The following is a 27,312-nucleotide window of genomic DNA, read 5'->3' as shown; positions in this document are numbered from 1 at the left end:
ACAATTCCCATGAGCCCCTGCCAGCAAATGCTCATGGGAATTGTGGTCCATGGACCTCTGGAGGGCCACAGTTTGACTACCCCTGCCTTAACATGTGGAAATGGACTGTTAAAAGCATTTTTGTGACAGGGAAGTAAGTAACACTACTGGATAATGTCTCATTAATACCCTGTTACAAGGACAGGGCATCTTGCTTCAGGCCAGTTGGCAACCCAATTTAAAACTAAAAGGCAACATCCAAGATCCTTTATAGGAAACACAAAAATTGTATTTGGTCTGGATGAGCCTGGCTTCCTTAATTTGGGGGCTCCTGAGGCCACAGAAAACGTGTGCAAATCTGCTATAGAGGGCTAGGATCCACTTGCCTTGGATGGAATGGAGTTGGTGGTTGCAGGACGACAGTCGTGGGGATGCACAGTGGCCTCGCCCTGCGAGGTAAGTTATATGGCAGAAGAATGAGTCCAAGGCTCGGCTGGTGCAAGGGAAAGTGGCACTCTGAACCCAAGCCTTCAAGGCTTCCAAGAAAAGAAGAAAACAACATTCCTGGGCCAACATATAGGTCAATATTACTGTGGCTTTATTTGAAGTGATTGATAAGGAACCTTTGGCCAAAACTAGGTTGGCTTGGATCCCCAGGAACATTTCAGCTAACAAGGGAGGGGGGATATTTTTGAAGATTATCTTCTCACCCTGCCCCTCTCCAGCTTGCTATGCTGTTCCAGGCAGGTGGGCCTCAGTCTCCCACGAGCAGCATTTCAGGAATACTTTTGGGCTGCAGTGGGAAGGAGCAGCCGAGAAAGGCTCCTCCATAGGCTGTCCTAACAATAACAGGGTGTCTGTTGTGGGGAGAGGAAGGGAAGTGTGTTTGTAAGCCGCTTTGGGGCATCAAGACACCAATCCTTCTACTAAAGGGGCAGGTCATTTTTCTTCAGCTCTGCTGGCCGCTCTTAAGTTAGACGGCTTTTGTTTCTGAAATTGACAGCTTCTTCAAGCAGGGTGAGGCACAGGCTAACTCAGGAGGTGGGCTAGGCTGGTTAACTGCGGGGGGGGGGGGGGTTGACATTCCTGGAGATTTAAGGGTGGAGGGATGGAGACATTCCTAGAGATTTGAGGAAGGGAGGGCGGGAGACTTTCCTGGAGATTTAAGGGTGGAGGGAAGGAGACATTCCTTTTGCGGATGGGAGACATTCCTGGAGATTTGAGGATGGGAGGGCAGGAGACATTCCTGGAGATTTGAGACTTTCCTGGAGATTTGAGGGTGGGAGGGCGGGAGACATTCCTGGAGATTTGAGGGTGGCGGGCGGGAGACATTCCTGGAGATTTGAGGATGGGAGGGCGGGAGACATTTCTGGAGATTTGAGGGTGGCGGGCGGGAGACATTCCTGGAGATTTGAGGGTGGAGGGCGGGAGACATTCCTGGAGATTTCGGGGTGGAGGACCTGAGTGGGGCATAATGCAACACGCGGCCACCCTTCGAAGCAGCCATTTTCTCCAGCCTGCCGCTCGGCTGCCATCCCGGGAGATCTCCAGCCCCACCTGGAGGCTGGGAACCGACTCGCGTGTTGCAAGGGAGAGCCGCGGCTGAGGAATAGCGTCCGCTCCGCGCTGGCGACCAACTCCCGTCCGCGGTGCTAGGACGAGTCTCCAGCAGGCCGCCGGGAAGAGGCTCCACGCGGCGGAAGGCGAATTCCCAGGAGCAACACGAGACCGGTCGCCAACTTCCGGAAGAAGGCGTCCGACCGGAAGTGGGGGGCGCCCCTCTAGGAATCCCTGCGGCCGCCTCGTCTCTCCGGTAGGAAACGCGGCCCGGGATGCGAGGGCGGGGATGTCGGCGGATTCCTAGAGCGGCCGGGAGGGAGCCTCTTTCTCCTCTCTCGCTGGCCACGGGGGGCTCGGAGCGGGCCGGCCTTTTCCCGCGCCAAAAGGGCCGCCGGGAGCCGGGCGCGCGAGGGCCGAGCAGGGGAAGGTGAGCGGCGCTCGAAGCACGTGGCTTGCCCAGCCCGGTCGGAGGCGGCGAGGCGGGATCCTGCAGGCGGGCGGGGGTGGAGCCCGCCGGGACCCGAAGAAAGCCCCCGCCTAGGGGGGCCCCGAGCCGACCCCCGGCCCTTGCAAGCCGTGCACGCCCGAGGGCTGCAGGGATCCTCAACCTGCGGTCCTCCAGATGTTCGTGGACTACAATTCCCATGAGCCCCTGCCAGCGAATGCTGGCAGGGGCTCATGGGAATTGTAGTCCATGAACATCTGGAGGACCGCAGGTTGAGGATCCCTGGGCTAAGGGATCCCTGCTTTTCCAGCAAGCTGCGCTCACTGCAGGCACCGGGGTGCGCTCGGGCTGGAAGGGGCGGGCGAGCTTTGCTCCCTCTTATCCGCCCCCCCCCCCCTCCACGGCCTCCCTCCAGTTCCCCCAGCAGCGCCGTGGGTTGAGCTGCAGCTGGGGGAGGCGGCGGCATGCTCCCACCTGGGTAGACCCCCCATAGGACAGTGGAAGTTGGAGGTCGGATCCGGGCCGGAAAGTGCATTTTGACGTTCCAGGTGGGAAGGCGGCTGTTCCTTGTCACCTGACATCTAGCTCCCCAGGGCTCTGCCAGGGCTGCTTTCAAACCAGGGCGCACCGTCACGTGCTTTCAGGCGAAGTCAACCTGTGGTCCTCCAGATGTCCATGGACTACAATTCCCATGAGCCCCTGCCAGCGCTTGCTGGCAGGGGCTCATGGGAATTGTAGTCCATGGACATCTGGAGGACCACAGGTTTGACTACCCCTGCTTTAGGGGGTTGGAGGCTGAGCCTGCATTGCATGGATTAGATGGCCTGCATGGTTCCCTCTGTGGCAGACCCAGTCAAACGGTTCAGGGTAGGGCCCCGCAGCCCCAGAGGGGTCTACCAACGTAAGGGACCAAATTATGGACGTGGCCTATGAAAGCGAAGCAAGGCTACTTTCCTGTAAGGCTACTTTCCCAAGTGCAGCAAGAAGGAGTTCTTAATTAATTGAATGATCCTTGATGGTGCAAGCTGTACTTTATGCCTTGTGGTAAGAGCGAGAAGGTTTGTGAAGTTTCTGCCATGCTCTGAACAATTATACCTGCTCTTTTCCAGCATAGACGTGACTGATATTCTCTTCCTATTTCATAGAACCCTAGAGTTGGAAGGGACCTCCTGGGTCATCTAGCCCAACCCCCTGCACAATGCAGGACACTCACATCCCAATTGCTCTTCCACTGTAACCTCCAACCCCCTTCAGAGAATCAGCCTCTCCACATCAGATGGCTTTCCAGCCCCTGTTTAAAAATCTCCAAAGACGGAGCACCCACCACCTCCCGAGGAATCCTGTTCCACTGAGAAACTGCCGTAGTTAGGTGGCCCATGAAAACGGATAGATCCTAGAGTCTAAGAAAAGGTGTCAAGGGGTAGTGAATTTGTCAGGTGGTAGTTCAGCCATAGTGCGTTTAAGCAAGAGATGGAATAGCTCTGTGCAGTGACAGCCTTCATTCTGTAGAAGTGGTGTGTTTTCTGGAGTCTCTGCTTGCAGCCAGGGATAGTGAGAAATTAGAGAGTGGAACAGCGACAAAAATGTGTTTGCCATCTTGAGACCCAACTCTTGGAGAAGGGGTTTGTGATGTGCTACGGAGTTCCTTCTTAATAAGCTTGTATTGGGTGGTGATCCTGGAGGCAAAACATCCCACCAAAAAGTAAGATCAGAAAAGTCAAAAGTCATATTCAGATGGGGTGGTAATGAAGGAGTTGATAACAAATTTCTAATGATCATTCAGTTACTGGAAATTGGCTTTAGTTTTGGTACAGGAGAATGAGCTCTCTTGTTCTTTGTGATATGAAATGCTGTCTGCTTTATGACCTTTCACCCCGTAACAGAGAGAGCTGGTACTTAGCTGTGTTAAAGGCAGCTAGGAGATACTAGAGGATGTTCTGTCTCATATTAAGAGTCGCCTGGCCTCGACCAGGGCCAGGGCCTTTTCAGTCCTGGCCCCTACCTGGTGGATTGAGCTCCCAGAAGAGCTGTGGGCCCTGCGGGAATTGTCAGGTTTCCATAGGGCCTGTAAGACCCGCCTTTATGGTTGAGGCCAGTGCAGGAAGATCTAATGGGCTCCCCCCTTAGGATGTGTCACTCCAGGAGCAGGTGTACCAGTATGGGGAGGCAGAGATTTTTACTGCCCTGTGTCTTTTAAGAGTGCAATCCTAAGGAAAGTTATACCATTCCAAACCCACAGGCCTCAGTGGACTTTAAAAAATGTAACTCTGTTTGGGATTGCATTGTTTCAGTTTGTATCCATTGACTCCAAGACATTTACAAACTGTTGCCTTTCAAAGAATCATAGAGTTGGAAAGGACCTCCTGGGTCATCTAGTCCAACCCCCTGCACTATGCAGGACACTCACAACCCTATCGCTCACCCACTGTCACCTGCCATCCCTTTGCAAGCCTTTGCATTAATAAGATAGTAGGGTAATTGTTATGCTTTAAATTTGTGAAATCCAGCATTTAAAAAAGTGATAGAATCTGCCCATGCTCTTAAGTCTAATTTTCTCCAAAGAGGAATGGTGTGGAACTTAAAACCCTCCAACACCCTTCAGCTGTGGTGTTGTATGATTGGGGGCAGGGGCGATTGGTGTGTTTGTGGGCTCTGACCCTTGTGGAATGAGAGGCAATTTGTGTTGTTGTTTTTGTTGTTTATGAGCCTCTTGTGGCGCAGAGTGGTAAGGCAGCCGTCTGAAAGCTTTGCCCACGAGGTTGGGAGTTCAATCCCAGCAGCCGGCTCAAGGTTGACTCAGCCTTCCATCCTTCCGAGGTCGGTAAAATGAGCACTCAGCTTGCTGGGGGGTAAACGGTAAAGACTGGGGAAGGCACTGGCAAACCACCCTGTATTGAGTCTGCCATGAAAACGCTGGAGGGCGTCACCCCAAGGGTCAGACATGACTCAGTGCTTGCACAGGGGATACCTTTACCTTTTACCTTTTGTTGTTTGCAGGAGACAGACTTGGTTCAAGAATACAGATCGGACATTAAGATTTGGGCAACATGGATGCCAGCGAGGGGAATTCTACCACTAGCTCAGTGAAGAAGAGAAAGTATTATTGCTATTTTAAGGACGAATGGTGCCGGGAGGACGCTTTCAAAGACTGGCTTCGCAAAGTGGACATGATGACCGCTGAGTGCATCCTGTGCCATCAAGGATTCTCCATAAAATACGAAGGACGAGGCGCAGTGACCGGCCACTCGGAGAGCTCCAAGCACAAAGAGCTGGAGAAACAGCACAAAGAAATGCCAGAAGTCGTGAGCTTTGTCAACAAAGCCAACTTCTCCCAAGAAGACATGGTGACGGCGGCGGAAGTCGGACAGGTTTATCACAGCATCGTGCACCATCTGAGCTACGCGAGCCAAGCCTGCGCGTACAAAACGCTCTCGCGGATTTTGCCGGACTCGGTAGTCGCGAGGAAAATGTCTTGCGGGCGGACAAAAGCCACCAGCATCGCGGAGAGCGTCTTGGCCCCCAAGTCTCGGGAGCTTTTGCTCAAGGACCTGGAGGTGGCGCCGTTTTTCTCCATCGGATCCGACGCGTGCAACAAGCGGAATAAGAAATTCTTCCCCGTCACCGTGCGCTACTTTTCCGTGGCGGAGGGAATTAAGCACGGCCTGCTGGATTTTTACAACGAGTTGACGAGCGACTCCATCGCGACGCGCATCGCCATCATCCTGCAGGACAACGGCCTCAACGTGAGCCGCGTGTCCTCTTACATGATTGACAACGCCTCCGTGGATTTCGCCAAACACTGGGCCGTGTTCCAGGACCTCAAGCAGCTCAACGACGGACTGATACAAGTGGGATGCATGGGCCGCATCATCCACAACTGCCTCAAAAAGGGGATGAGGGTGCTGAGTTTCGACGTGGAGACGCTCATCTTCAAGATCTACGGCGAGTTTTCGTCCTCGCCCAAGAAGACGGAGTCCCTCACGTCGTTTTTTGAGTTTGTGGAAACGGAGTACAAAGACGTGCTCCAGCACGTGTCGACGGGCTGGCTGGCTCTCCTGCCGGCCATCGACCGGGTCCTCGAAAACTGGTCCGTCTTGAGGGCCTACTTCTTGTCGGAGGGGGAAGAAGAATGCGTGAAGATCGTGTGGGAAGCGTTCAGCGTGGAGGAGCACGTGTCTCTCCCGCTTTGCTACGTTCACTTCGTGCACAACCTGATGCGGATATTTTCCGACGCGGTGAAGAAACTGGAGTCCGACCACGTCGCCAGCACGGAACTGCACGGCGTCCTGGAAGGCCTCCACTGCAAGCTCAAGAGGAGGCGAGAGGACAAGTTCTACGGGAGGTCCGCCCAAGTCATTTTGGGCAATCTCTCTGTCTTCGACAACCAGAAATTCACCGAGGAAGTGGAGAACATGTTGACACGGTGCATTGCGTACTTGGAGGACTGCTACAGTTTCAAAGGGGCGGTTTTTGAACCCATGTCCGTGCTCTCCCTGAACAACGAAGTCAAGTGGTCTGATTTGGTGGCGCTGGTGGCCGCCCTCCGCATCGAGATAGACATCGACCAGCTGTACAACGAGTATTGTGTTCTGCAGAAGTTCAGGGAAGAGATTGTCTCCAAGGAGACGAAAATAGACCAGCGGTGGGTGAAAGTTTTCCGGCAGATCCCCGAGCGTGCGGACAGCCAGCTGCTCAAGTTGGTCTCTTTCGTGCTGTCCATCCCCGTGTCCAACACCTTCTGCGAGAAGATCTACAGCCTCATGGCGCAGCTGTGGAGCAAGGACAGAAACAGACTGAGCGACAGCGTGGTGAAGGCAGAGCTGCAGGTGCAGCTGAACTTCAATATTTCCTGTGCCGACTTCCACGAGTTCCTGTACAGGAACCCGGAGTTACTCCGAGCGGCGAGGGGCCAGCAGAAATACAGGTTTAAGAAAGAAGAACCGGAGGGCGCGGCCTTTCCCTTGGCAATCCAGTTTTAAGGTAAAAACAGAATAATATTGAATTCTTTCAGTGGTTAATGGATTAATGCGGGAATAGGCCTGCAATGCATACAGGCTCTGTCTGCCAAGCCCCTCCCCAGAGACTGCCTGCCTGCCTGCTGATCTCCGGCTTTGCTCCTGGCACCAGGTGCCAAGCCTTCTTTCCTCTGTTCGCCCATTGTCAAGAACCAAGCGGTTGAGACCCAGCAGATTGACACAACAGTCATCACTCTCAGGGTTCAGGCTGAAACTTTAAGTAGAAGTCTTTATTTGGGGAATCAGGACATAGACCAGCACTTCACAGACAGAATTCTTGACGGAGACGTTAAGGAAGGGGGTTACATAGCTTATATACCTTGGAGGGGGAAAGGGGGGGCACAGGGGCTGCTTTTAGGGGGAACACCAATTCACACAGGAAGGGCAATACAGTTTCTTCTGATCTACAAGGTGCCAAAACAGCCCATCCAGCCATCTGGTATTTAGTCTGCGCTCCCAGCAAGGCCATCCTTGCAAGAGGTGATAAGGGAGGGGGATGGGAGGGACACTTTCAAGTGGGCTCAGGAAGGTGCTACAGCTTCACTAGCGATCTCGGAACACAAAGGAAAAAGCCAAACAATCAAAAGGGATGAAAACTATAGGTCAGGAACACCCATGAGTGTCAAATGCCAGGCTGGGAGACGGTGTAGGTGGCAGAAAAATCTGGTTCTTCCCTTGATGCTCACGGTGGGAATACAATGTTTTTAGCAAAGTTGATAGGGATGCAGATTTATTTCATTGTTTCAATACAAGCAGGGTGAATTTTATCTCTGGGAAGCTGCTATGCTTCCTTCCGCCTGTGTCCAAAGGCTGCAGGTTCGATCCACGGCATCTCCAGTTGAAAGTGTAAAGGACTCAGCCTGGGACCCTGGAGAACTGCCGGCAGCCTGAGTTAATAATACTAACCTTGGTGGACCCACGGTCCGATTCAGTATGAAGCCAGCATATTGGTCACATGATGGGTGGCAGACTGAACTGGAGTCAGATTTCTCCCTTGGCATTCTGAGATGAAGGCAAAGGGGGTGGAAAGAGGGACAGCAGCCATAATCAGACGTCCCTGGTGTAATCTTTGGCTGTACCATATGCTGATTGTTCTCTGATCACCGCGTTGAACACAGAGGCGTTGGAAAGCAGCAAAGGAGCTGCAAATGTGCTTCAGACACAGGGATGATGTAGGCATTTCCCTCCGTCACCCCCTTGCCCCTGCTTCCCTCCACCCACCGTGCCACTGCAGGGCTTTCTGAAAAAATATCAATAGGAATTTGTTCCCCATAGAAATTTGGGGTGGTTGTTTTATTGTAAATTTGGCAAAATGTCATGGAGTGGTAAACCGGAGCTGTGAGGGGACAATGGTAGTCACTGGTACCTGGGGGGGGGGGGGAGAGGCCTGAAAATTAGCAGCTAACCAGGTGTGCTGACCCTTCAACTGAGCCAGCTTGGTGTGGTGGTTAGGAGCGCTGATTTTTAATCTGGCGAGCCAGGTTCGATTCCATGCTCCTCCTCCACATGCAGCCAGCTGGGTGACCGGGCAATGATATCAGGGCTCTCTCAGCCTCACCTACCTCACAAGGTGTCTCTTGTGGGGAGAGGAATGGGAAGGCGACTGTAAGCCACTCTGAGACTCCTTCGAGTAGAGAAAAGCGGCATATAAGTACTAACTCTTCTTCAGTAATCTCAGGGCTCTCTTAGTGTCACCTCCCTCACAGGGTGTCTGTTGTGGGGAGGAGGGGAAGGGAAGGCGACGGTAAGCCACTTTGAGACTCCTTCAGGTAGAGAAAAGCGGCGTATAAGTACTAACTCTTCTTCTTCTTTCCAGAAAGAGCGTGGCAAACTAACCAAGGAAAGGGAACAGCTGGAAAACAGCGTTGTGTGGACAACTCCGAACTGCTTTGGAAGGCATTGTTGGGGAGCTCAGCCGCTGTATGGACGCAGCCTCTCTTGCCCTCTCCTGTTCCGACTACTGTGAAACGGGCCAATTCAGTGTGGACAGCTACCGTTGGGGACATCCATTGGAAGCACAGAGGTCGTCTTTGTGCGTGGAGTTCCGATGTTAGCACTGCAACACTAGCCGGCCCAAGCGGCCTTCCTCGCGGCCGACTGTCAGGAGCCCTGCTGCCCACAGGACAGAGAGGAGCCGTTGGCTGCCTCCTTCCTTCTGCCTTCCCTTGCTGCTGGCCCCCGTGCCATCAATCGCCAGGACTAAAGAAGGGAACTGAGGGCAAACTGCTTTCACTTACCATCCTTTATGCGGGCCTGTTTCAGGCCACTGATTTCCACGAATGGAGAGAAGTACCGAGATTTTATTTTATTATTTTTTAATATTATTATTATTATTATTATACTGTTGTTCGATGCCATTTTAAAACATCATTGTGAGTATTCTCTCTGATGACTGGAGGTGCATCTGCTTATCTGGCTTTCTTAAAAAGGACTCAGGATGGGGGGAGGCTTTTGACAAATCAAGGAACGTCAGACTGGCTTCAATCCCGTGGAAAGCTTTCCACTGATGGAAGGGAGGGAGGGAGGGAGGGCAGCTTGGATCATTTCTGACTTCCATCTCCCTCCTCCGATGGTTCTTGTGGACGAGTACCCCAGGAGCAGCATCTGAGGGATCGTTTTGGGTTGGGGAGATGATGGCGGTCCTGCTATGTCGATGGCTGAGATTTACTGGGTGGTCCAAGCCATTCCCCCCCAGTACTGGTGTGTGTGGAGACGTAGCCGTGTGATTTAAAGTTATCCAAGTGGGGAGAAGGGCTAAATAAGTCCTTACAACCTTTTGCCAGAAAGAAAACATCTAGACTGGCGTGGCGATTTGAGACAGTGGGAAAGCATGCATTTAGGGTTTAAAAAAATGCTCCATGAGGTTTCCCCCCCCCCAAGGAAAAAGCTGCTCTTTTTATATTTTTTTGTAGAGATACATGCCCTATTGATGACATGGAGCGTGTTTGCCTTACTACAGAAGGTTCTTGTGGTAACAAAAACACATCAAATTGATACTTTGCTTGGGGTGAAATATGCCCCCATGATACGGTATGTGTAAGGTGGTCCCGTCCGTCCCCCCGTTCCCCCTCACCCCGTGCGCGCATGTTAGAAGGGTTTTAATGTCTGTGAAACGAGAGGTTTTCATTGATTTGTTCATTGCGTATGGCATACTGGTGTACCGTCTAATTTTATAATCCAGTTTTGTTTCATTGTATGTATTATATATACATAGTATGCCTTTTTAATTTTTAAAACTTTTTTTTTAGCAGGTTAATCACCGGTTACATGGACAAATGAGCCACATTTGTCGCAAGAAGTTAGTTGACGTCACTTTTAGCAACACGATGATGTAAATACAATAAATTCTGTGCATAGATGCATCTTGGTTATCATAATAGAAACCCCCTGAGAATCATTATGGCACAACTGTTGGTAATAAAGTTTACGTACGTAAACAGAGAACGCTGGTGTTGCTTGCGTCATTTTAAAATTCTGGGTATACTTTGTAAGGTATAATTTGGCTTTGCTTTTGCTTCAATCTACATTTGAAAAAGAGTGCAGGAAAAAAAATACTGTTTGCATTTTAGCAACTAATAGCAAACTTATAAAGTATTCTGAATTTGAAGGTATTTCTCTTCAACACATCCAACTAGTATCACTTGAGCTTATAAAGGAATGGTATACTCTGCTCTCTTTTGGATATTTAATCTGGGTTTTAAAATGTTGAACTTTTATTGTTGTTGTTGTTCGTTGCGAAGTCGTGTCCAACCCATCGCAACCCCATGGACAATGATCTTCCAGGCCTTCCTGTCCTCTACCATTCCCCGGAGTCCATTTAAGTTTGCACCTACTGCTTCAGTGACTCCATCCAGCCACCTCATTCTCTGTCATCCCCTTCTTCTTTTGCCCTCGATCGCTCCCAGCATTAGGCTCTTCTCCAGGGAGTCCTTCCTTCTCATGAGGTGGCCAAAGTATTCAGGATCTGGCCTTCTAAGGAGCAGGCAGGGCTGATCTCCTCTAGGACAGACCGGTTTGTTCGCCTTGCAGTCCAAGGGACTCACTAGAGTCTTTTTCCAGCACCAGAGTTCAAAAGCCTCAATTCTTTGATTCTCAGCCTTCCTTATGGTCCAACTTTCACAGCCATACATTGCAACTGGGAATACCATAGCCTTGACTAGACACACTTTTGTTGGCAGGGTGATGTCTCTGCTTTTTAGGATGCTGTCTAGATTTCCCATAGCTTTCCTCCCCAGGAGCAAGCGTCTTTTAATTTCTTTGCTGCAGTCCCCATCTGCAGTGATCTTGGAGCCCCGGAAAATAAAATCTGTCACTACCTCAATTCCTTCCCCATCTATTTGCCAGGAGCAGTGATCTTAGAGCCCAGGAAAATAAAATCTGTCACTACCTCCATCTCTTCCCCCTCTATTTGCCAGGAATTGAGAGGGTCGGATGCCATGATTCTTGTTTTTTTGATGTTGAGTTTCAAGCCAACTTTTGCACTCTCCTCCTTCACCCGCATCAAGAGGCTCTTTAGTTCCACTTCGCTTTCTGCCATTAGAGTGGTATCATCTGCATATTTGAACTTTTATACCAGAGGTAATAAAAGGTGCCCTTTCCTTTGGCTGAAGTGTTTTATAACTACATCAGAGGTACCCCTGGAGTGAAAAAACATTTTGAGCAGACAGGACACTTCTCTTATATTGATGTGTGGAGAAGTAAAAGTCCAAGTTGTCCATACAGAGGTCCAAAATACGGAGTTTATGCAAATCCTTGTCCTGTTTGTTGAGGACATAGTTTGGAGCCGCCTGCCAAATGCACAATCCTAAGGTTTTGTAAATAAATACATCATTTTGGCAAGGTAACAAACTATTGGTCATCTATTTTTGAGCTTGTGGGCTCTCTCTTGTAAGTTGTCATTTAACATTCCGGGGGTGGTTATCCACGACTCTAGTGGTATTGACGCCAAGGAATTACACCAAGGACTACTCTCATAAGTTTTATTTACAATATAAAACTCTTTTCAACACACTGTTTAATTTTTATAGATTGTTCCTGAATGAAAAGGAATTTTGGTGTTAACTGCAGAAATTTCTGGAACCAATTTAGAAGTGTTAGTTCTTATATTCCTCTCCTCACAGCAGATACCCTATGATGTGGGTGAGGCTGAGAGAACCCTGATATTACTAAAGAAGTAGAGTTGGCTCTTTTATATGCTGCTTTTCTCTACCCGAAGGAGTCTCAAAGCGGCTTACAGTCGCTTCCCTTTCCTCCCCCCACAACAGACACCCTGTGAGGGAGGTGAGGCTGAGAGAGCCCTGATATTACTGAAGAAGAAGAGTTGGTACTTATATGCCGCTTTTCTCTACCCAAAGGAGTCTCAGAGTGGCTTACAGTCGCCTTCCCATTCCTCTCCCCACAACAGACACCCTGTGAGGGAGGTGAGGCTGAGAGAGCCCTGATATTACTGAAGAAGAAGAGTTGGTACTTATATGCCGCTTTTCTCTACCCAAAGGAGTCTCAGAGTGGCTTACAGTCGCCTTCCATTCCTCTCCCCACAACAGACACCTTGTGAGTTGTTTCTTATATGTCGCTTCGGGATGGAGCCTGGGGAGAACCTCAGTGCCACGGAGCCCTCCCTCCAAAGCCCCCATCGTCTCCAGAAGAACTGATCTCTGTAGTCGGGGACATCAGCCAAAGCATCCCCCGGTCCCGCTGGAGGTTGGCATCCCTAAATCTATCCCTCTAATTATCATGGGGCGGAAGGGACAGTAAACCCCCGTCTGAGCGCCGCATCTAATGTCGTCATTAGGTGAAGGGTTTGCCTTCGCAAGTCCGTGATCAGCCTGCAGCGGCAGGGCTGTCCCCGCTCATCGGCGGCGGTAATTCCGCGCTCCAGGGCGGGAGCTTGGCTTCCAGAGGGCGGCCGAGGAAAGCGAAAAAAAAAAAATGTGACAACTCCCAGAAGCCACCGCAAACCTCGTCTGTGCGCGGAGAGGCTGGAGGATGGACTACAACTCCCATGAAGGCTTGAGTCTCTCTCTGCACACACACACACCCATCGGCTTGGGAACCGATTTCCCCGCTCCGGCACGCCCACTATGGGTGGCCCTAGTTTTTGGTAACCGCGAAAGGGCGATGGGAAGGCACCTCCCCAAAACTGCTGGTGCAGGGAAGCAGGCGAAGAGCCGCGAAAGGTACGATCGCCCGGGTGGGTGGCTGGCTGGCTGGGCTTGCAAGGGAAATCCCCCCCGCCGCTTGGTCGTTCCCACCGAGGAGCGGCTCTTCCTGCCAGCCGCCCGATTGCCGAAGCGGAGCGGCGCCGGAGCCAGAACTTGGGTTGATTCCGCACGGGGGCGAGTTCCCGGTCGCTCTCGTTCGCAGCGGCGCCTCCGCATGGAGGCTTCCTGCCTGCTTTTCCTCCCCGCCGCCATCCCCGCCGCCGCCTCTTCCTCCTCCTCCGGCTGGCGGGTTAGATCTGTAGCAAAGGCACGACGGAGCATCGCAATAGCCCTCCGAACGACCCCGCCGGAGGAGAAAGGGGCATAAAAAGCCCAGGGCGGGTGGGGGGTCTGCCGGATGTCGGGGAGGAGAGGAGAGACGCGGGGATCCGCTTTGGCTCCGATTGTCCGTCGGAAGGCGGCCGGCAAGCAAGTTTGGGGAAGCCCCCTTCTTGCCCCCGCGCGTGGTTCGCGAAGGCGCTCTGGTTGGCTTGGCCGCGGCTGGGAAAAGGGTTTGCCATTTGCAATCTCCGACGAGGTGCGGCCGCTGCCCGGGGAAATACCCGGAAAGTCCGCGAAAGCGCCCCGATGCTGCACACTCTCCCAAAAAATCCGGAATAAAAGCCGCGGCTGTTGGGGGACGGGGAGGGGTGGGGAGTGACAGCTCCGGATGGAAAGCGCCTGAAATGAAGAAGGATGGGCTGGGCGGCAGAAGAGCCCAGCGCTGCCAGAGCAATGGGGAGGATGGGGGACGGAGGCTGCAGGCAGCAGCCCTTGTCTGGAGGGGACTGGGCCCAGGTGACCGGAGGCAAAAGAGGTTCCCTTGGGGGAACATGCCAGAGGGGCTGGGCTCTGTCCCTGGGATCAGCAACCCCTTAGAAACAGCCTCTGCCAAGTTTCTAGCCCTTAAGACCGCGGGAGGTATGCTTGCAGCCTGGGGACCAGATATGTCGCTGGAGGAAGGCCGGCCCACCACGGTATCTCCCACTGTGCCTTTTCAATTGTGAAAAGTGAGCCACTGTGTACGCTTAATTGGCAGAACTTTGCCTTTCTGCCGGCAGCGTGCTGTCCTTACACTTCTTACACAGTTGGGGCTATCTGGTCTGTGCTTTGTTTATTTAGTTATTTTATATTTGAATGTATATACTGCCGCTTACCATCGTCTTGGGGCAGCTTGCAATAAAACAATGAAATAGGATACCCGTAAAACCCCTTAAACCCCTTTCTTTGGAGGTAAGATAAAAGGTAAAGGTATCCCCTGTGCAAGCACTGAATCATGTCTGACCCTTGGGGTGACGCCCTCCAGCGTTTTCATGGCAGACTCAATACGGGGTGGTTTGCCAGTGCCTCCCAGCCTCATGGGCAGAGCTTCAGACAACATTTCTGCTGCCTTACCACCCTGCGCCACAAGAGGCTCATTTCTTTGGGGTAGAAGTCATTAAATCTTTAGCATTCCAGTTGGGAGTCCCTTTTTCTCTCTTCCAGGCACCCCTGAGCTTGGAGATGTGAATGTAAAGTTCCATGGGAAGAGGGTCTTCCTTTGATCTCGTTCTAAGGATTTCGCACCTGGTGATCATGCAGGAGGATTGCAGGACGGTCGGCTCTCCAGGTAAGCGTTTCCTTCATCGGCTTGGAGAGGTTAATTTCTAATGATCCGTGAAGGGGTTGGGGAACGATTAGGTAGAAACTATCTAAGGCATTTTCACAGGTGACATGGAGAACATCTCTGCAACCTTTGCGCATGTCTGAGTTGATCAGGCCCTGTTCTGTGTGCCCTGCTGACACGAACGAGGCAGGTGTACATCAGAGGCAACAGGGCTTTCTCAGTGGCGGCACCTCACCTGTGGAACTCCTCCCCCCTGAGGCTTGCCTGGCGCCTACCTTACTTACTTTCCTTTAGGCTTCAAGCCAACACATCTGTTTTTACCCAGGCTTATCTATATGACCACCACATATGGGAGAAGGAGGAAGCTGCATCCCATCAGCAAATCACAGCTATATAGGTAACTTCCCTAACTGACCAAAGACGGAGGTAGCCACATGGGAGATACCTGCAAGGTCTGATTGTCAACAGTGGTGGCTTGAGGATGAATTATGACAGAGCATCATTAATCCTCTTGAACCTTCAGCCATGGTTAAGGGAACCTTCAGCCATGGTTAATGGAGAAAACATGGGATTGTGGGCCTCCTCCCTTGACATTCATACCCCCCCCCCCTTTCACTTACCTTAACCATTTAATGCCAGCCACCGTTCATCTCTCTCTGGACAGGTCTTCCAGTTCCTTTGCTGACGTTTCAGCCGGGACAGAGGGGAGATCCACTTGGGCCTGGCCTTCAGAGCCTGGAGGAAAAGAAGACGCCGTCAGATGCTAACTTAGGTAAGGGATTGGAAATCAGAGGCGATCAGTTGGTCTCAGATTGTGGTATATCTTGAATGGAAAGGCAGCCTAGAAATCTTCTAGGTAAGGAAATAATTAAGAAGACAAATCTGTTGAGATCCACTCTGTCCCAGTTTACCCTCACTGCTTGGGACGTGTTCGATGTACCACAGAGATCTCTGATATGGTCGATAAGCTTTCCCAGGGCAAATTCATGGCTTCCAGATCCTCAGGACTCTTAGGAGAACAAGATCTTCCAAACTGTTTCTTCAAATGCTTGAGGCCAATCCTGCACTGAGCAGGGGGTAGGACTAGATGGCCTGTGTGTACCCTACCAACTCTATGGTTCTATAATTCTTCTCATGGATGCTTGAGGCTGATCCTGCACTGAGCAGGGGGTTGGGCTAAATGGCCTGTGTGGCCCCTTCCAACTCTATGGTTCTATGATTCTTCTCATGGATGCTTGAGGCTGATCCTGCACTGAGCAGGGGGTTGGGCTAAATGGCCTGTGTGGCCCCTTCCAACTCTATGGTTCTATGATTCTTCTCAGGGATGCTTGAGGCTGATCCTGCACTGAGCAGGGGGTTGGGCTAAATGGCCTGTGTGGCCCCTTCCAACTCTATGGTTCTATGATTCTTCTCAGGATGCTTGAGGCTGATCCTGCACTGAGCAGGGGTTGGGCTAAATGGCTTGTGTGGCCCCTTCCAACTCTATGGTTCTATGATTCTTCTCATGGATGCTTGAGGCTGATCCTGCGTTGAGCAGGGGGTTGGACTAGATGGCCTGTGTGGCCCCTTCCAACTCTATGGTTCTATGATCTCCCTGTCTGCTATTTCAAGGAGCAATGAATCCGTTCACCTAACTTTAGAAGCAGGTATAAGTAGATGTAGCAACGTGCCATTTTGAGCTACAGGCTTGCTAAAAATGGACTCTTCTCATGAATTCATGCCTCAGTATCTCACAGATAGGTAGTTATGCCTTCTAGGAATGATACTTTTTAAACCAGGTCAGGCTTTCTGAATAATACATTAGAACTGCAAGAGCATAGGAGGGATCTGAGACCTAACCAAGCACCCACTCAGGCAAGGAAAAGGGTTCACTGAGTCGTTTCAAGCTTTGTCAGAGAGGAAATCGTCCGCGGATTTGCCATTCCAGAGAAGTATGTTGGGGGGGGGGGGGGGAGCGGCTAAAAAGCGCGCTTGAAGAAGGCACCAAAATGGCAGTTTGCTGAAGGCCAACCGACAATTCTGTCACAGTCGTGACTAACTCACACTAAAACTAATTAGATAGGATAGAAGAAGGGAAAGGGTTTTTTTTCTTTTCTTTTTTTTAAGTTATAAGGATAAAACAGGAAAGGATGAATAACAGAAGACAGACAAACGTTTAAGAGCAAGGGTACAGAGGAGAGCGACGAGGATGATCTGGGGCCAAGGACCAAGACCTATGAAGATAGGTTGAGGGACTTGGAAATGTTCAGCCTGGAGAAAAGGAGGTTGAGAGGGGACATGATAGCCCTCTTTAAGTATTTGAAAGGTTGTCACTTGGAGGAGGGCAGGATGCTGTTTCTGCTGGCTGCAGAGGAGAGGACATGCAGTAATGGGTTTAAACTTCAAGTACAACGATATAGGCTAGATATCAGGAACAAATTTTTCACAGTCAGAGTAGTTCAGCAGTGGAATAGGCTGCCTAAGGAGGTGGTGAGCTCCCCCTCACTGGCAGTCTTCAAGCAAAGGTTGGATACACACTTTTCTTGGGTGCTTTAGGATGCTTAGGGCTGATCCTGCGTTGAGCAGGGGGTTGGACTAGATGGCCTGTAGGGCCCCTTCCAACTCTATGATTCTGTGATTATATAGGTGCGCTCCCATGCGAGAGCAGAAGAGAACTGGCAAGTAGGAGGGTTCTTCCCCTCAAGGACAGAGGAAGTTGAAAGTTTGACCTGCCTCCCTGAGAGAATAGTGGGGAAAAACCAAGCTAGATGCCCTCCACCTCAGAAGGAGAAAGCCTTCACCGCTGCAGGGGCGATATTTTTGCCATGGGCAACTGATGAGATCAGAGAGTAACTTCCAAAAGGTCAACAGGCCAGGCCATCAACTGGGATATTAAAGAAGAAGAGCTGTTTTTTTTATACCCTGCTTTTCACGATCTGAAGGAGTCCCAGAGCGGTTTACAAACACCTTCCTCTCCCCACCACAGACACCCCATTGTTAGGACAGCCTATGGAGGAGAAAGGAGGGGGAGGAGGAGCACCAGGGGTTTTGTACCCCGCTTTTTACTCCCTAGCCGAGCCTCAAAGCATCTTACAATCGTCTTCCCTCCCTTTCCTCACAATAGAGATCCTGTGAGGTAGGTGGGGCTGAGAGAACTCTGAAAGAACTGTGACTGGCCCAAGGTCACCCAGTTGGCTGCATGTGAAGGAGGAGTGAGGGATCAAACCTGGTTCTCCAGAATACTGTCCACTGCTCTTAACCACAACATTGTGCTGGCTAAAAAACTGAGATGCTGAAACATACCTGTAGTAATGTAGCAATTGGATTTTTATACTGCCTCTCTCCCATAATGGGCTTGAGGCAGTTTACAATCAGATCGCTATACAAAGATCTGGTTTAGATAGATATTGAACTAAGAAATATGTAAATTACACACAAGTTCAAATGTTACATGAACATTGCAATATATACTGTGTCACAATATGCATTGTACTGTGTGTAGTAGTAAGACAGCCCTCTTCAGATAATATGTTTTGTAATGGTATGAGAGGAATTTAAGCTGGTTCCTGAATTAATCTGGAGTAAAATCTACAGCTCCGTGGAATCTGAAACCCACCGTGGACTCTGACACTGAAAGCTGAATGAAAAGGACATTCAAGGAAGGCAAGCTTCTCCCATAAACTTTCAAGCTAAGGGATGGAAGCTTCCTTAGCAGCTGTTACCAGCTAAAAGGAAACAATTTGCTTTAGACTTTCCCCATCAGTTGGGCGAGAGACTCACAGGGATGATGAGCTGTATGAACACTAAGCCCCCCCCCCAGCTTTTCTTGCTTGTAGAGGAAGCAGGGTAAAGGTGATGGAGAGGTGATGCAGCAGTAAAAAAGGCGAATGCCATTTTGGGCTGTATCAACAGGGGCATCACATCAAAATCACAAGACGTCATAGTCCCATTGTATACGGCACTGGTCAGACCACACCTGGAGTACTGTGTGCAGTTCTGGAGGCCTCACTTCAAGAAGGACGTAGATAAAATCGAAAGGGTACAGAGGAGAGCGACGAAGATGATCTGGGGCCAAGGGACCAAGCCCTATGATGATAGGTTGAGGGACTTGGGAATGTTCAGCCTGGAGAAAAGGAGGTTGAGTGGGGACATGATAGCCCTCTTTAAGTATTTGAAAGGTTGTCATTTGGAGGAGGGCAGGATGCTGCTTCTGTTGGCTGCGGAGAAGAGGACACGCAGTAATGGGTTTAAACTTCAAGTACAACGATATAGGCTAGATATCAGGAAAAACTTTTTCACAGTCAGAGTAGATCAGCAGTGGAATAGGCTGCCTAAGGAGGTGGTGAACTCCCCCTCACTGGCAGTCTTCAAGCAAAGGCTGGATACACACTTTTCTTGGATGCTTTAGGATGCTTTGGGCTGATCCTGCGTTGAGCAGGGGGTTGGACTACATGGCCTGTATGGCCCCTTCCAATTCTATGATTCTATGATTCTACGAGGTGCTTTCAGAGTACTAAATTGGGCTGGGCTGCCAGATTGCTTCAGGAGGATGGATAGAGGGACCACGTCAACCTTGTGCTGAAAAATGCAGTTTGCCCATTTTTGTTCACTTCGGGTCCAATTCAAAGTGCAGATGGTCACCTTTAAATGGCTCGGGAGTACCAGAACAACCTCCTTAGGCAAGATTTCTTGTAGAAGCAGGATGTAAATGTCCCAAACAAATAAATTATGAATAGAATATTCAGGGCATTTGTTAGCCCGGGAAACGACCGAATGTACACATCTCAAGAGTCGAGGTATCAACCGGCATTAAGTAACTTTAAGGTATCAAAGCTTTCTAGTTACGATGTCAGCAGTTTAGCATGACTTACAGCAAATTATATCGAACATTACCGAGTCCTGTCAACGGATTTACCGTTTGAACATGAACCATGGTTTGGTTTTCTTGATATTTTTGGGATCTCTTTCCTGATTAGGGGTCCCTGATGTGATAATAAAAGTGGAGGAAGAGGAAAACCCTTCCGAGGAGTACAGGAGACTCCCAGATTCCCACAAAGGTGAGGGACTGGCTGAAATCACAGAGTCACAGGGGAAAAAATAGGATTGTGGAACCTCTAATAATCTGACCCTCACAGAAGAAGTGTGAGAACCCCCAGTGCTTCCCCAGCCAGATCCTTAAAAGACAGCCTGCTTTTGTCAGAGGATAGCAGCCCCCAAGACAGCACCCCTGCTGGCTCAGTTCTTCTGCAGGTTTTCTTACCTGTGGGATGTGCCTCACAGAAGTGGTGAGGAGAAGTTGGTCTTCTCTGCGTTCTGGAAAGGCCTGGGCCATTTCCACCTTTGGAGGCCTTCAATGAAAATTTAAAAACGACCGTACATACTGGGCCGCAAGGTTGCAAAACTTCAGACGTGCCCCCCCAAAATTAACAAGTGATTAACTCCGTGGCCTTCTGAGAGCTTTCCGGCCCCACCCAGGTTCGGTCTAGGAGTTTCTCAATCCTGAAGAAATCTTTGTTCTAGGAGCCCATGGTCAAGCAAGCACGAACGACAAGGGGCTTTGGCCAGGGACGGAGGAGATAAGACTCTCGGAGCCAATGAATGTGACGAGGAGGCTGTTTCACAGATCCCTGGTGAAGAAACCAGGTAAAGACATTTCTGCTGTGCAAAGGACCCGCCCACCTTGGTTTCCCCCCCATCATTTCCCCCTCCCCATTATTTCCCCCCATCATTTCCCCCCTGGGAGGATTTTTCCAGGGCTTAAATATATATATATATCTGCTATCATGCTATAATGCAATAACGCTATAGTGTTCTATCAGGGATGTTTCCTTCTGAAATTATATGGTGTTATTATGTCATTAAATGTCATTGGCTGCTAGTTGCTGCCCAGATCCAGTTCAAGGTTCTGTTTATGACCTTCGTGGTCTGGGACCCACATATCTGAGGGACCGCCTCTCGCCCTATGCCCCTCGCAGAGTTTTATGTTCTGCGGGTACCAACTTTCTGGTTGTCCCCAGCCCCAGGGAGGGACGCCTGGCCTCAACTAGGGCCAGGGCCTTTTCGGTTCTGGCCCCCACCTGGTGGAATGAGCTCCCGGAGGAGCTGCAGGCCCTGCAGGAGTTTCTGACATTCTACAGGGCCTGCAAAATGGAGCTCTTCCAGCAGGTCTATGGTTGAGGCTCTCACAGCAAGAAAGATCTGTTGGGCCCCCCGGTACTGAGGTGTAAGCTATGTAGCATTTGTCATCTCTGCTCCCTCTTCCCACTCCGGTGTGTAGATGGTTTTTCTTGGGGGGGGGGGGTTAGGGGGTTGAATACCACCGTGTGTCTTAGGTTTTTGATTTATTGTATGATTATGTCTGGAGTGTTTTAATAGGGTTTTATAGGGGTTTTATTTGGACATATTTAAATGGACAAATTTTATATGGACAAACTGCCACGTGCTGGTTCCAGGAGTGGCAGGGAATGAATGAATGAATGAATGAATGAATGAATGAATGAATGAATGAATGAATGAATGAATGAATGAATGAATGACATGCACAAAAGGTTCCATAGCCCAAACAGCAATCAACCCAAAATGGGAGGGGAGCTGAGAAGTGAAGCAACAGTCCTCATGCAAACTCATCCCCCTGTTTGGTCCTGTACCCTCTGCCCAACTCATTTTTAGGGCATTTTAAATCCATTTTTTAAGGTGACTCTTGTAAAGCCCAGATTAGGGCCCTAGGTGTGCAATGGTGCCTACTGATACATTTCCCGGCACCCATCATGTGCCCTTTTAATTGGCTTCTGATTGGCCAGTGGAGATCCGATTGGCTACCCAGATGTTTTTAATAGCTGTTCTGCCAGAACCTTCCACCGCAGCACCCGCAGGCTCAAGGAGACCCTACTGTATGCTTTCCCCTGCCGTTTCTTCTCCCCTCCCCGCCAATCTTCCCTCATTTCTCCCCTTTTCAAATCTCACGCCCGCAGCCAGCAAACCGTCCGGTGTCCGCGGGGTGTCATGGAGGCGCGACGAGACCCTGGACCTGCTTGCCCTCTGGGGGGAGCAAAACGTGCAGGAGGCCCTCCGCAGCTGCCACCGCAACATTGACTCCTTCGAGATGATCTCCAAGGAGATGGCCAAGCGGGGCCACAGCCGCACGGCGGTGGAGTGCCGGACCAAGGCGAAAGCCCTGCGCCTGGAGTACAAGCGGGTGGTCACCCTCAACAGCCAGACGGGCAGCAACCGGGCCACCTGCCCGTATTTCGAAGAGCTCCACCGCATCCTGCGAGGGGACGCCAGCGTGAAGCCGAAACGGGTGCCGCGCAGCCTGAACGCCCTTCGCAAGCCGGCCGAGCCGCAGAGGCCCCGCCCCGTGCTGCAGGAAGGGCCGGAGCAGTTCCTCGCCTATGGTCTGCCGACGGTCAAGGTGGAGAATTGCATAGAGGACATGCGCTGCTCCACCCCTGCAACGTCAGGTGAGATGAGCCACCACGAGAGCGCTCAGGGCCCCGTTGCCTCCTTATTCGCCTGCTCCTCCCGCTCCTTCCTATTCATCAGCGTCATCCCTTTCCAGGAACCGCCATGATGGATCCTGCAGGCAGCCGACCCACCCCCCACCCCAAGGAGGAGACGGACGAGATGCCGATAGAGGAGGCAGCCACGCCAGGTATGCCATGCGCGTAGGCCTTGGGATCCAGGAGGGCCCCACTGCTTGTTCTCCCTCCCCGGCACCATTTTTACCTTGCCCTTCTTCGGTTTGGGCTCTGGGTGTGAGTCTGCTACAATAGAGCATTGTAACAATGTATAAATCTTGCGTTTTAACAATGTATCGTTTGCATTAATGCATTTTTCCTGTTTTTATGCCATGCCTCCTCCAACTTCTTCCCCCGCTCCAGGTTCTTTGGGCCTGGACATGGTGACCAGCCAGCCAGCAGGCTCTCTCTCTCTCTCTCTCTCTCTCTCTCTCTCTCTCTCTCTCTCTCTCTCTCGTACACACATCCATATGGTTCACCTCTGACTTCCCAGTTTCCCCTTACTCTCCAGGATTGCTTTGAAAGTAATGGACGGGAGGAGCTTTAAAATGGCTGGAACAGAGTCACTGTACACTGATCCTGCGTTGAGCAGGGGGTTGGACTAGATGGCCTGTATGGCCCCTTCCAACTCTATGATTCTATGATTCTATGACTAGATGGCCTGTATGGCCCCTTCCAACTCTATGGTTCTATGATTCTATGACTAGATGGCCTGTATGGCCCCTTCCAACTCTATGGTTCTATAATTCTATGACTAGATGGCCTGTATGGCCCCTTCCAACTCTATGGTTCTATGATTCTATGACTAGATGGCCTGTATGGCCCCTTCCAACTCTATGATTCTATGATTCTATGACTAGATGGCCTGTATGGCCCCTTCCAACTCTATGGTTCTATGATTCTATGACTAGATGGCCTGTATGGCCCCTTCCAACTCTATGGTTCTATGATTCTACACTGAGCTTGAGAGGGGACAGGATGGCTGTCTTTTAAGTATTTGAGAGGGTGTCACTTAGAGGAGGGCAGAGAAAGCTTCCTGTTGGCAGCAGAGGCCCTGCAGTCATAGGTTTAAACTACGTGGAGAACAATATAGGTTTAAAGTTTGTGGTTTAAAGTATAATATTGGCTAGATACCAGGAAAAAAATTATAGAGTAGTTCAGCAGTGGAATGGGCTGCCTAAGGAGGTGGTGAGCTCCCCCCCTCACTGGTGGTCTTCAAGCAGCAGCTGGACAGATCCTTATCCTGGATGCTTGAGGCTGATCCTGCATTGAGCAGGGGGTTGGATTAGATGGGCTGTATGGCCCTTTCCAACTCTAGGATTCTGTGGTTCTAACTCTGTATCTGTGGGGGGTTCTAAAAACCTGCGCCAAGAATAATGCCGATTACATGGCTTCTCCTAATTATTCTGCTTCCTTGAGGTAGCCACTGCGCAAGTGAGCTGGATGTGGGAGACAGTAGTGGGAAAGTAATCATGCACTCCCTGTGAAAGGATTATGTTTTCCCTGGGATATATTCCGAACACTGTATGTAATTGATGTTCACTATACAGTCTAGAGAAATAAAGTTCCCAAGTCTCAGCTGTGGTCGTGTTTGCCATGTGACTTATTGCAAAGTCTGAGCAGGTAGATGCCCCACAGAGTCCTTGTTCTTGGCAGATCTAATAACACTGTAAAGAATGACCATATGATTGGGAACTACACAGGGATAAAGCTGGGGTAGACACCTGGCAGTGCATGAAATCATGGCGACATGAAACAATATTATTATTATTTATTATTTATTATTTATTATTGCTTATTGTTGTTTATTGTTTATTGTTTATTGTTTATTGTTATGTATTATTTATTATGTATTATTTATTATTTATTATTTATTATTAAATGTATTAACCGCCACTCCCAAGAGGCTCGTGGTGGTTTGCAAGAGTCCAACTAAAAACCCATTACAACCCCAATTAAAATAGACAATCACAGCAGTAAACATGGCGGAACCCTCAATCCCCCCTTCTCTTCCCTTCTGTCACCAGTACCTCAAATCCCATTGAATGCAGGCTGCTTTTGTCTCCTCACAAACCGCCCTTTCTCTTTCCAGCGCACACATCTGGGGATGAGGAGCAATGCGCCAGGACCCCTGAAAGTCCAACAGGGAGTGCTAGGGGAGGTACGTGGCTTTGCCTATGCATCGTGGTTCTGGGTCAGGGGGCCCGTAGGTCATATGCCTCTATTCATTCCGGAGACTTTCCACCCTTGACAGTGCTCCTCCCTGCTCTCCTTCCTCACCCACAGGCGTGGACGCGGAGCCCCATCCGGCAGAGCTCTCCCCTGCCACACGCCTGGCCAACGCGCGGGCCAAGAAGCGCCGTGTCCCTGGTCTCTACAACGTGGCGGAGCGCATGATGGAGCAGTCCAGCAGGGAGCACAGCCAGGAGATGGAGGAGCGCCGCCGGGAGCACGCCGCGGAGAAGAAGCGGTACGCGGAAGACATGGCGGAGCGCCGCAGGCAGCACGAGGAAATGATGGCGGAGATGCGGGCGGACAGGGAAGAGGCGAGAGAGGACCGGAGGCTCGTGGAGGAAGCCCTGCAGCGCAACTTCCGCATCATGGAGGCCGCCATGAAGAGTTTGGACAGACTGGGGGAGCTGATTATGCAGCAGCAACAGAGCCACGCTCCGCCTTCGTGCCCCGGGCCCTTAAACTCCCACGCTCCTCCCGCGCAGCAGATGGCGATGGACCCCCCTACTGCCCACTCATCGCAGGGCGGAAGCCAGCCCTCCCACACACTCCTCTTGCGGCCCCCCAGGGTGGTGCGCCCCAGGGCCAAGTACTCCCCTGATATATAGCGTGCCCCCACCGCTGGAGCACTTTTAACGGTAAAGCCCACCCCAGTGTTAAAAATCTCACCCCCAAACTTAAAATCTCACTTTTGCCGGTGGTTGTCCCCCCTCCCCCGCAGCCCAGTCCATATCTGGATTCCTACGTTGATGGCTTCTATAAATAAAAGCTCAGGTCTCTTTCTTTATAATTTTTTCAGGCAAAGCTGTTTTCGTGTAACATGTAGCCTTACGGAAATTTGGAAGTTTCAGACAAACTTGATGCTGTGAAACTGCTTGGGAAGAAATTGAGGTCAGCGTCTTTTGCTTTTACTGAAGAAGAGCTGTTTCTTATATGCTGCTTTTCTCTACCCGAAGGGGTCTCAAAGCGGCTTACAATCGCCTTCCCTTTCCTTTCCCCACAACAGACACCCTGTGAGGAGGGTGAGGCTGAGAGAGCCCTGAGATTACTGAAGAAGAAGAAGAAGAGTTGGTTCTTATATGCCATTTTTCTCTACCCAAAGGAGGCTCAAAGCAACTTATATTCGCCTTCCCTTTCCTCTCCCCACAACAGACACCCTGTGAGGCAGGTGAGGCTGAGAGAGCCCTGATATTCCTGCTCGGTCAGAACAGCTTTATCAGTGCTGTGGTGAGCCCAAGGTCACCCAGCTGGCTCGTATTGGCTGGCTGGGTTTCAGGCAGAGGTCTCTCACATCACCTGTGACTTGATCCTTTTAATGGGTGATGCTGGGGATTGATCCTGGGACCTTCTGAAGGCCAAGCAGAGGCTTTTCCACTCAGCCACTGCCCTCCCGAAGCCCCAAAGGGAGGGCTGAGAACTGTGTCCCCTCAACAACTATTTCCCTAATGGGGAAAGAGAGGATGTGGGGAACAAAAGCAAGAGAGGGGCTTTTGATAGTGTTTAAGCTAAAGGCATTTTTCTGAAGGGGGTGGGTTAATGTGGTCTTATTGTATGACCTTTAATCTTAGAACTGTAAACTTCCTTGAGCTACAAAAGAAAGGTGGAGCAGAAATAATTACTGCAACCTGCTTATGGCACGGGGGTGGGGGGGGTGGGTGGGCTTAGAGTCTGTAAGTCCCTACTGCCCACAGCATTTGACTGGGTTTGTAGTCTCCCCTTGTCATGGGTGACATACGCCTGCACGCCTACCGTTGTTGGAGAAATGGCCATGGGTGGGGTGTGGCACCCGGGGGGGAAATGCAGGGACACTGGAGTTGCAAGCGACCTGACGTCTCTTCTGCATAAAACCAGAAGTGATGTCATGTCACTCTAGGAACGGCCCGAATCTCTATGGTTAGAACCATCCTAACGAGAGACCTGCCAACCCTGTCGCACTCTGAGACCATTTCACACATTCGGATTTCCCTTCCTGTGGAAAAGGGATGCAATTGAGGGATGCAGTGGAGAGAGAGGCGGGTGTGAGGGTGGGACAAAGATGCCCAGACTATTGTGCATTCTTTTCACTGGTTGCTCATCGGTGGCTCATGCATTTTAGGTGGGTAAATCTACTTTTCTCGATTACTGAAATCGTGAGATTAAAATGATGAAATCGCAAGCTGGCTACTGGGCAGCCTCGGGGCGTTGGCGACATCACGTGGAGGGGCCTGACTATGCCCTATATAAAATATTTGTATTACACTCATTATAAAGAGAAGCTGAGTGGTTGAATGGGATCCTTCGCTATTATATAATTTTGTGCTGAGAGCGTATCTCATGTGCATCAGGAAAAAAGCTCACCTACACTTTATAATGAGTGTAATATAAATATTTTATATAGGGTGCGTTATCACAGTTCTGACCACTGAGGAAGACCCAGTAGGGTCGAAACGCATTTGGTCATATGTGCTGTTAGTTCTGTATAGCAGGGGTAGTCAACCTGTGGCCCTCCAGATGTCCATGGACTACAATTCCCATGAGCCCCTGCCAGCAAACGCTGGCAGGGGCTCATGGGAATTGTAGTCCATGGACATCTGGAGGACCACAGATTGACTATCCCTGCTGTATAGTTTTTATCAAGTTTTATTCTGTTTTTAATTGTGCACTACAATAAATAATCCACATTTTTACATTATTTTATTGTACAGCTCAACTTCTGAGTCCCTACCTGTTAAGGTTGGGTTGTGTTCCTCTTTTTGGTTTTGGCCTGACTATGCCGCCAACATTTGGAGGCTGTCCAGCT

At 50.6% G+C, this 27,312-nt stretch overlaps 2 protein-coding genes across 5 annotated transcripts; both read left to right on the top strand.

The window, feature by feature from the left end:
* Positions 1 to 1,756: 1,756 nt before the first annotated feature.
* On the top strand, positions 1,757 to 10,443 carry LOC143834268 (uncharacterized). Its single transcript, XM_077330935.1, has 3 exons — positions 1,757 to 1,966; positions 4,982 to 6,964; positions 8,816 to 10,443. Exon 2 carries the CDS (start codon positions 5,032 to 5,034, stop codon positions 6,961 to 6,963), a length of 1,932 nt encoding a protein of 643 aa, XP_077187050.1. The 5' UTR covers positions 1,757 to 1,966; positions 4,982 to 5,031; the 3' UTR covers position 6,964; positions 8,816 to 10,443.
* A 2,580-nt stretch (positions 10,444 to 13,023) lies between these two features.
* On the top strand, positions 13,024 to 25,323 carry LOC143834291 (uncharacterized). 4 transcript variants are annotated; one of them, XM_077330992.1, is made up of 10 exons: positions 13,024 to 13,175; positions 14,685 to 14,808; positions 15,131 to 15,202; positions 15,470 to 15,577; positions 19,761 to 19,841; positions 20,305 to 20,427; positions 21,756 to 22,244; positions 22,343 to 22,435; positions 24,394 to 24,462; positions 24,588 to 25,323. In XM_077330992.1, the coding sequence occupies exons 3-10, from the start codon at positions 15,154 to 15,156 to the stop codon at positions 25,139 to 25,141; spliced, it is 1,566 nt and encodes a 521-aa protein (XP_077187107.1). In that variant the 5' UTR covers positions 13,024 to 13,175; positions 14,685 to 14,808; positions 15,131 to 15,153; the 3' UTR covers positions 25,142 to 25,323. The 4 variants fall into 4 exon arrangements, with proteins under 4 accessions (XP_077187107.1, XP_077187106.1, XP_077187109.1 ...); XM_077330991.1 differs by lacking the exon at positions 15,131 to 15,202; XM_077330994.1 differs by lacking the exon at positions 19,761 to 19,841.
* The last annotated feature ends 1,989 nt before the right edge of the window (positions 25,324 to 27,312 follow it).

Source organism: Paroedura picta, chromosome 3, assembly GCF_049243985.1.
Source record: "Paroedura picta isolate Pp20150507F chromosome 3, Ppicta_v3.0, whole genome shotgun sequence".
In the NCBI taxonomy this organism is placed as follows: Eukaryota; Metazoa; Chordata; class Lepidosauria; order Squamata; family Gekkonidae; genus Paroedura; species Paroedura picta.
This window is presented reverse-complemented; position numbering and strand designations above follow the sequence as displayed.

Bases quoted from the DNA above. Each gene is read 5' to 3' on its own strand.
- LOC143834291 (XM_077330991.1), top strand. From the start codon at position 14,721: ATGGGAAGAGGGTCTTCCTTTGATCTCGTTCTAAGGATTTCGCACCTG. The intron at 15,578-19,760 runs GTAAGGGATTGG...TTTCCTGATTAG, and splicing joins GCCGTCAGATGCTAACTTAG to GGGTCCCTGATGTGATAATA. The intron at 22,245-22,342 runs GTGAGATGAGCC...ATCCCTTTCCAG, and splicing joins CTCCACCCCTGCAACGTCAG to GAACCGCCATGATGGATCCT.
- LOC143834268 (XM_077330935.1), top strand. From the start codon at position 5,032: ATGGATGCCAGCGAGGGGAATTCTACCACTAGCTCAGTGAAGAAGAGA.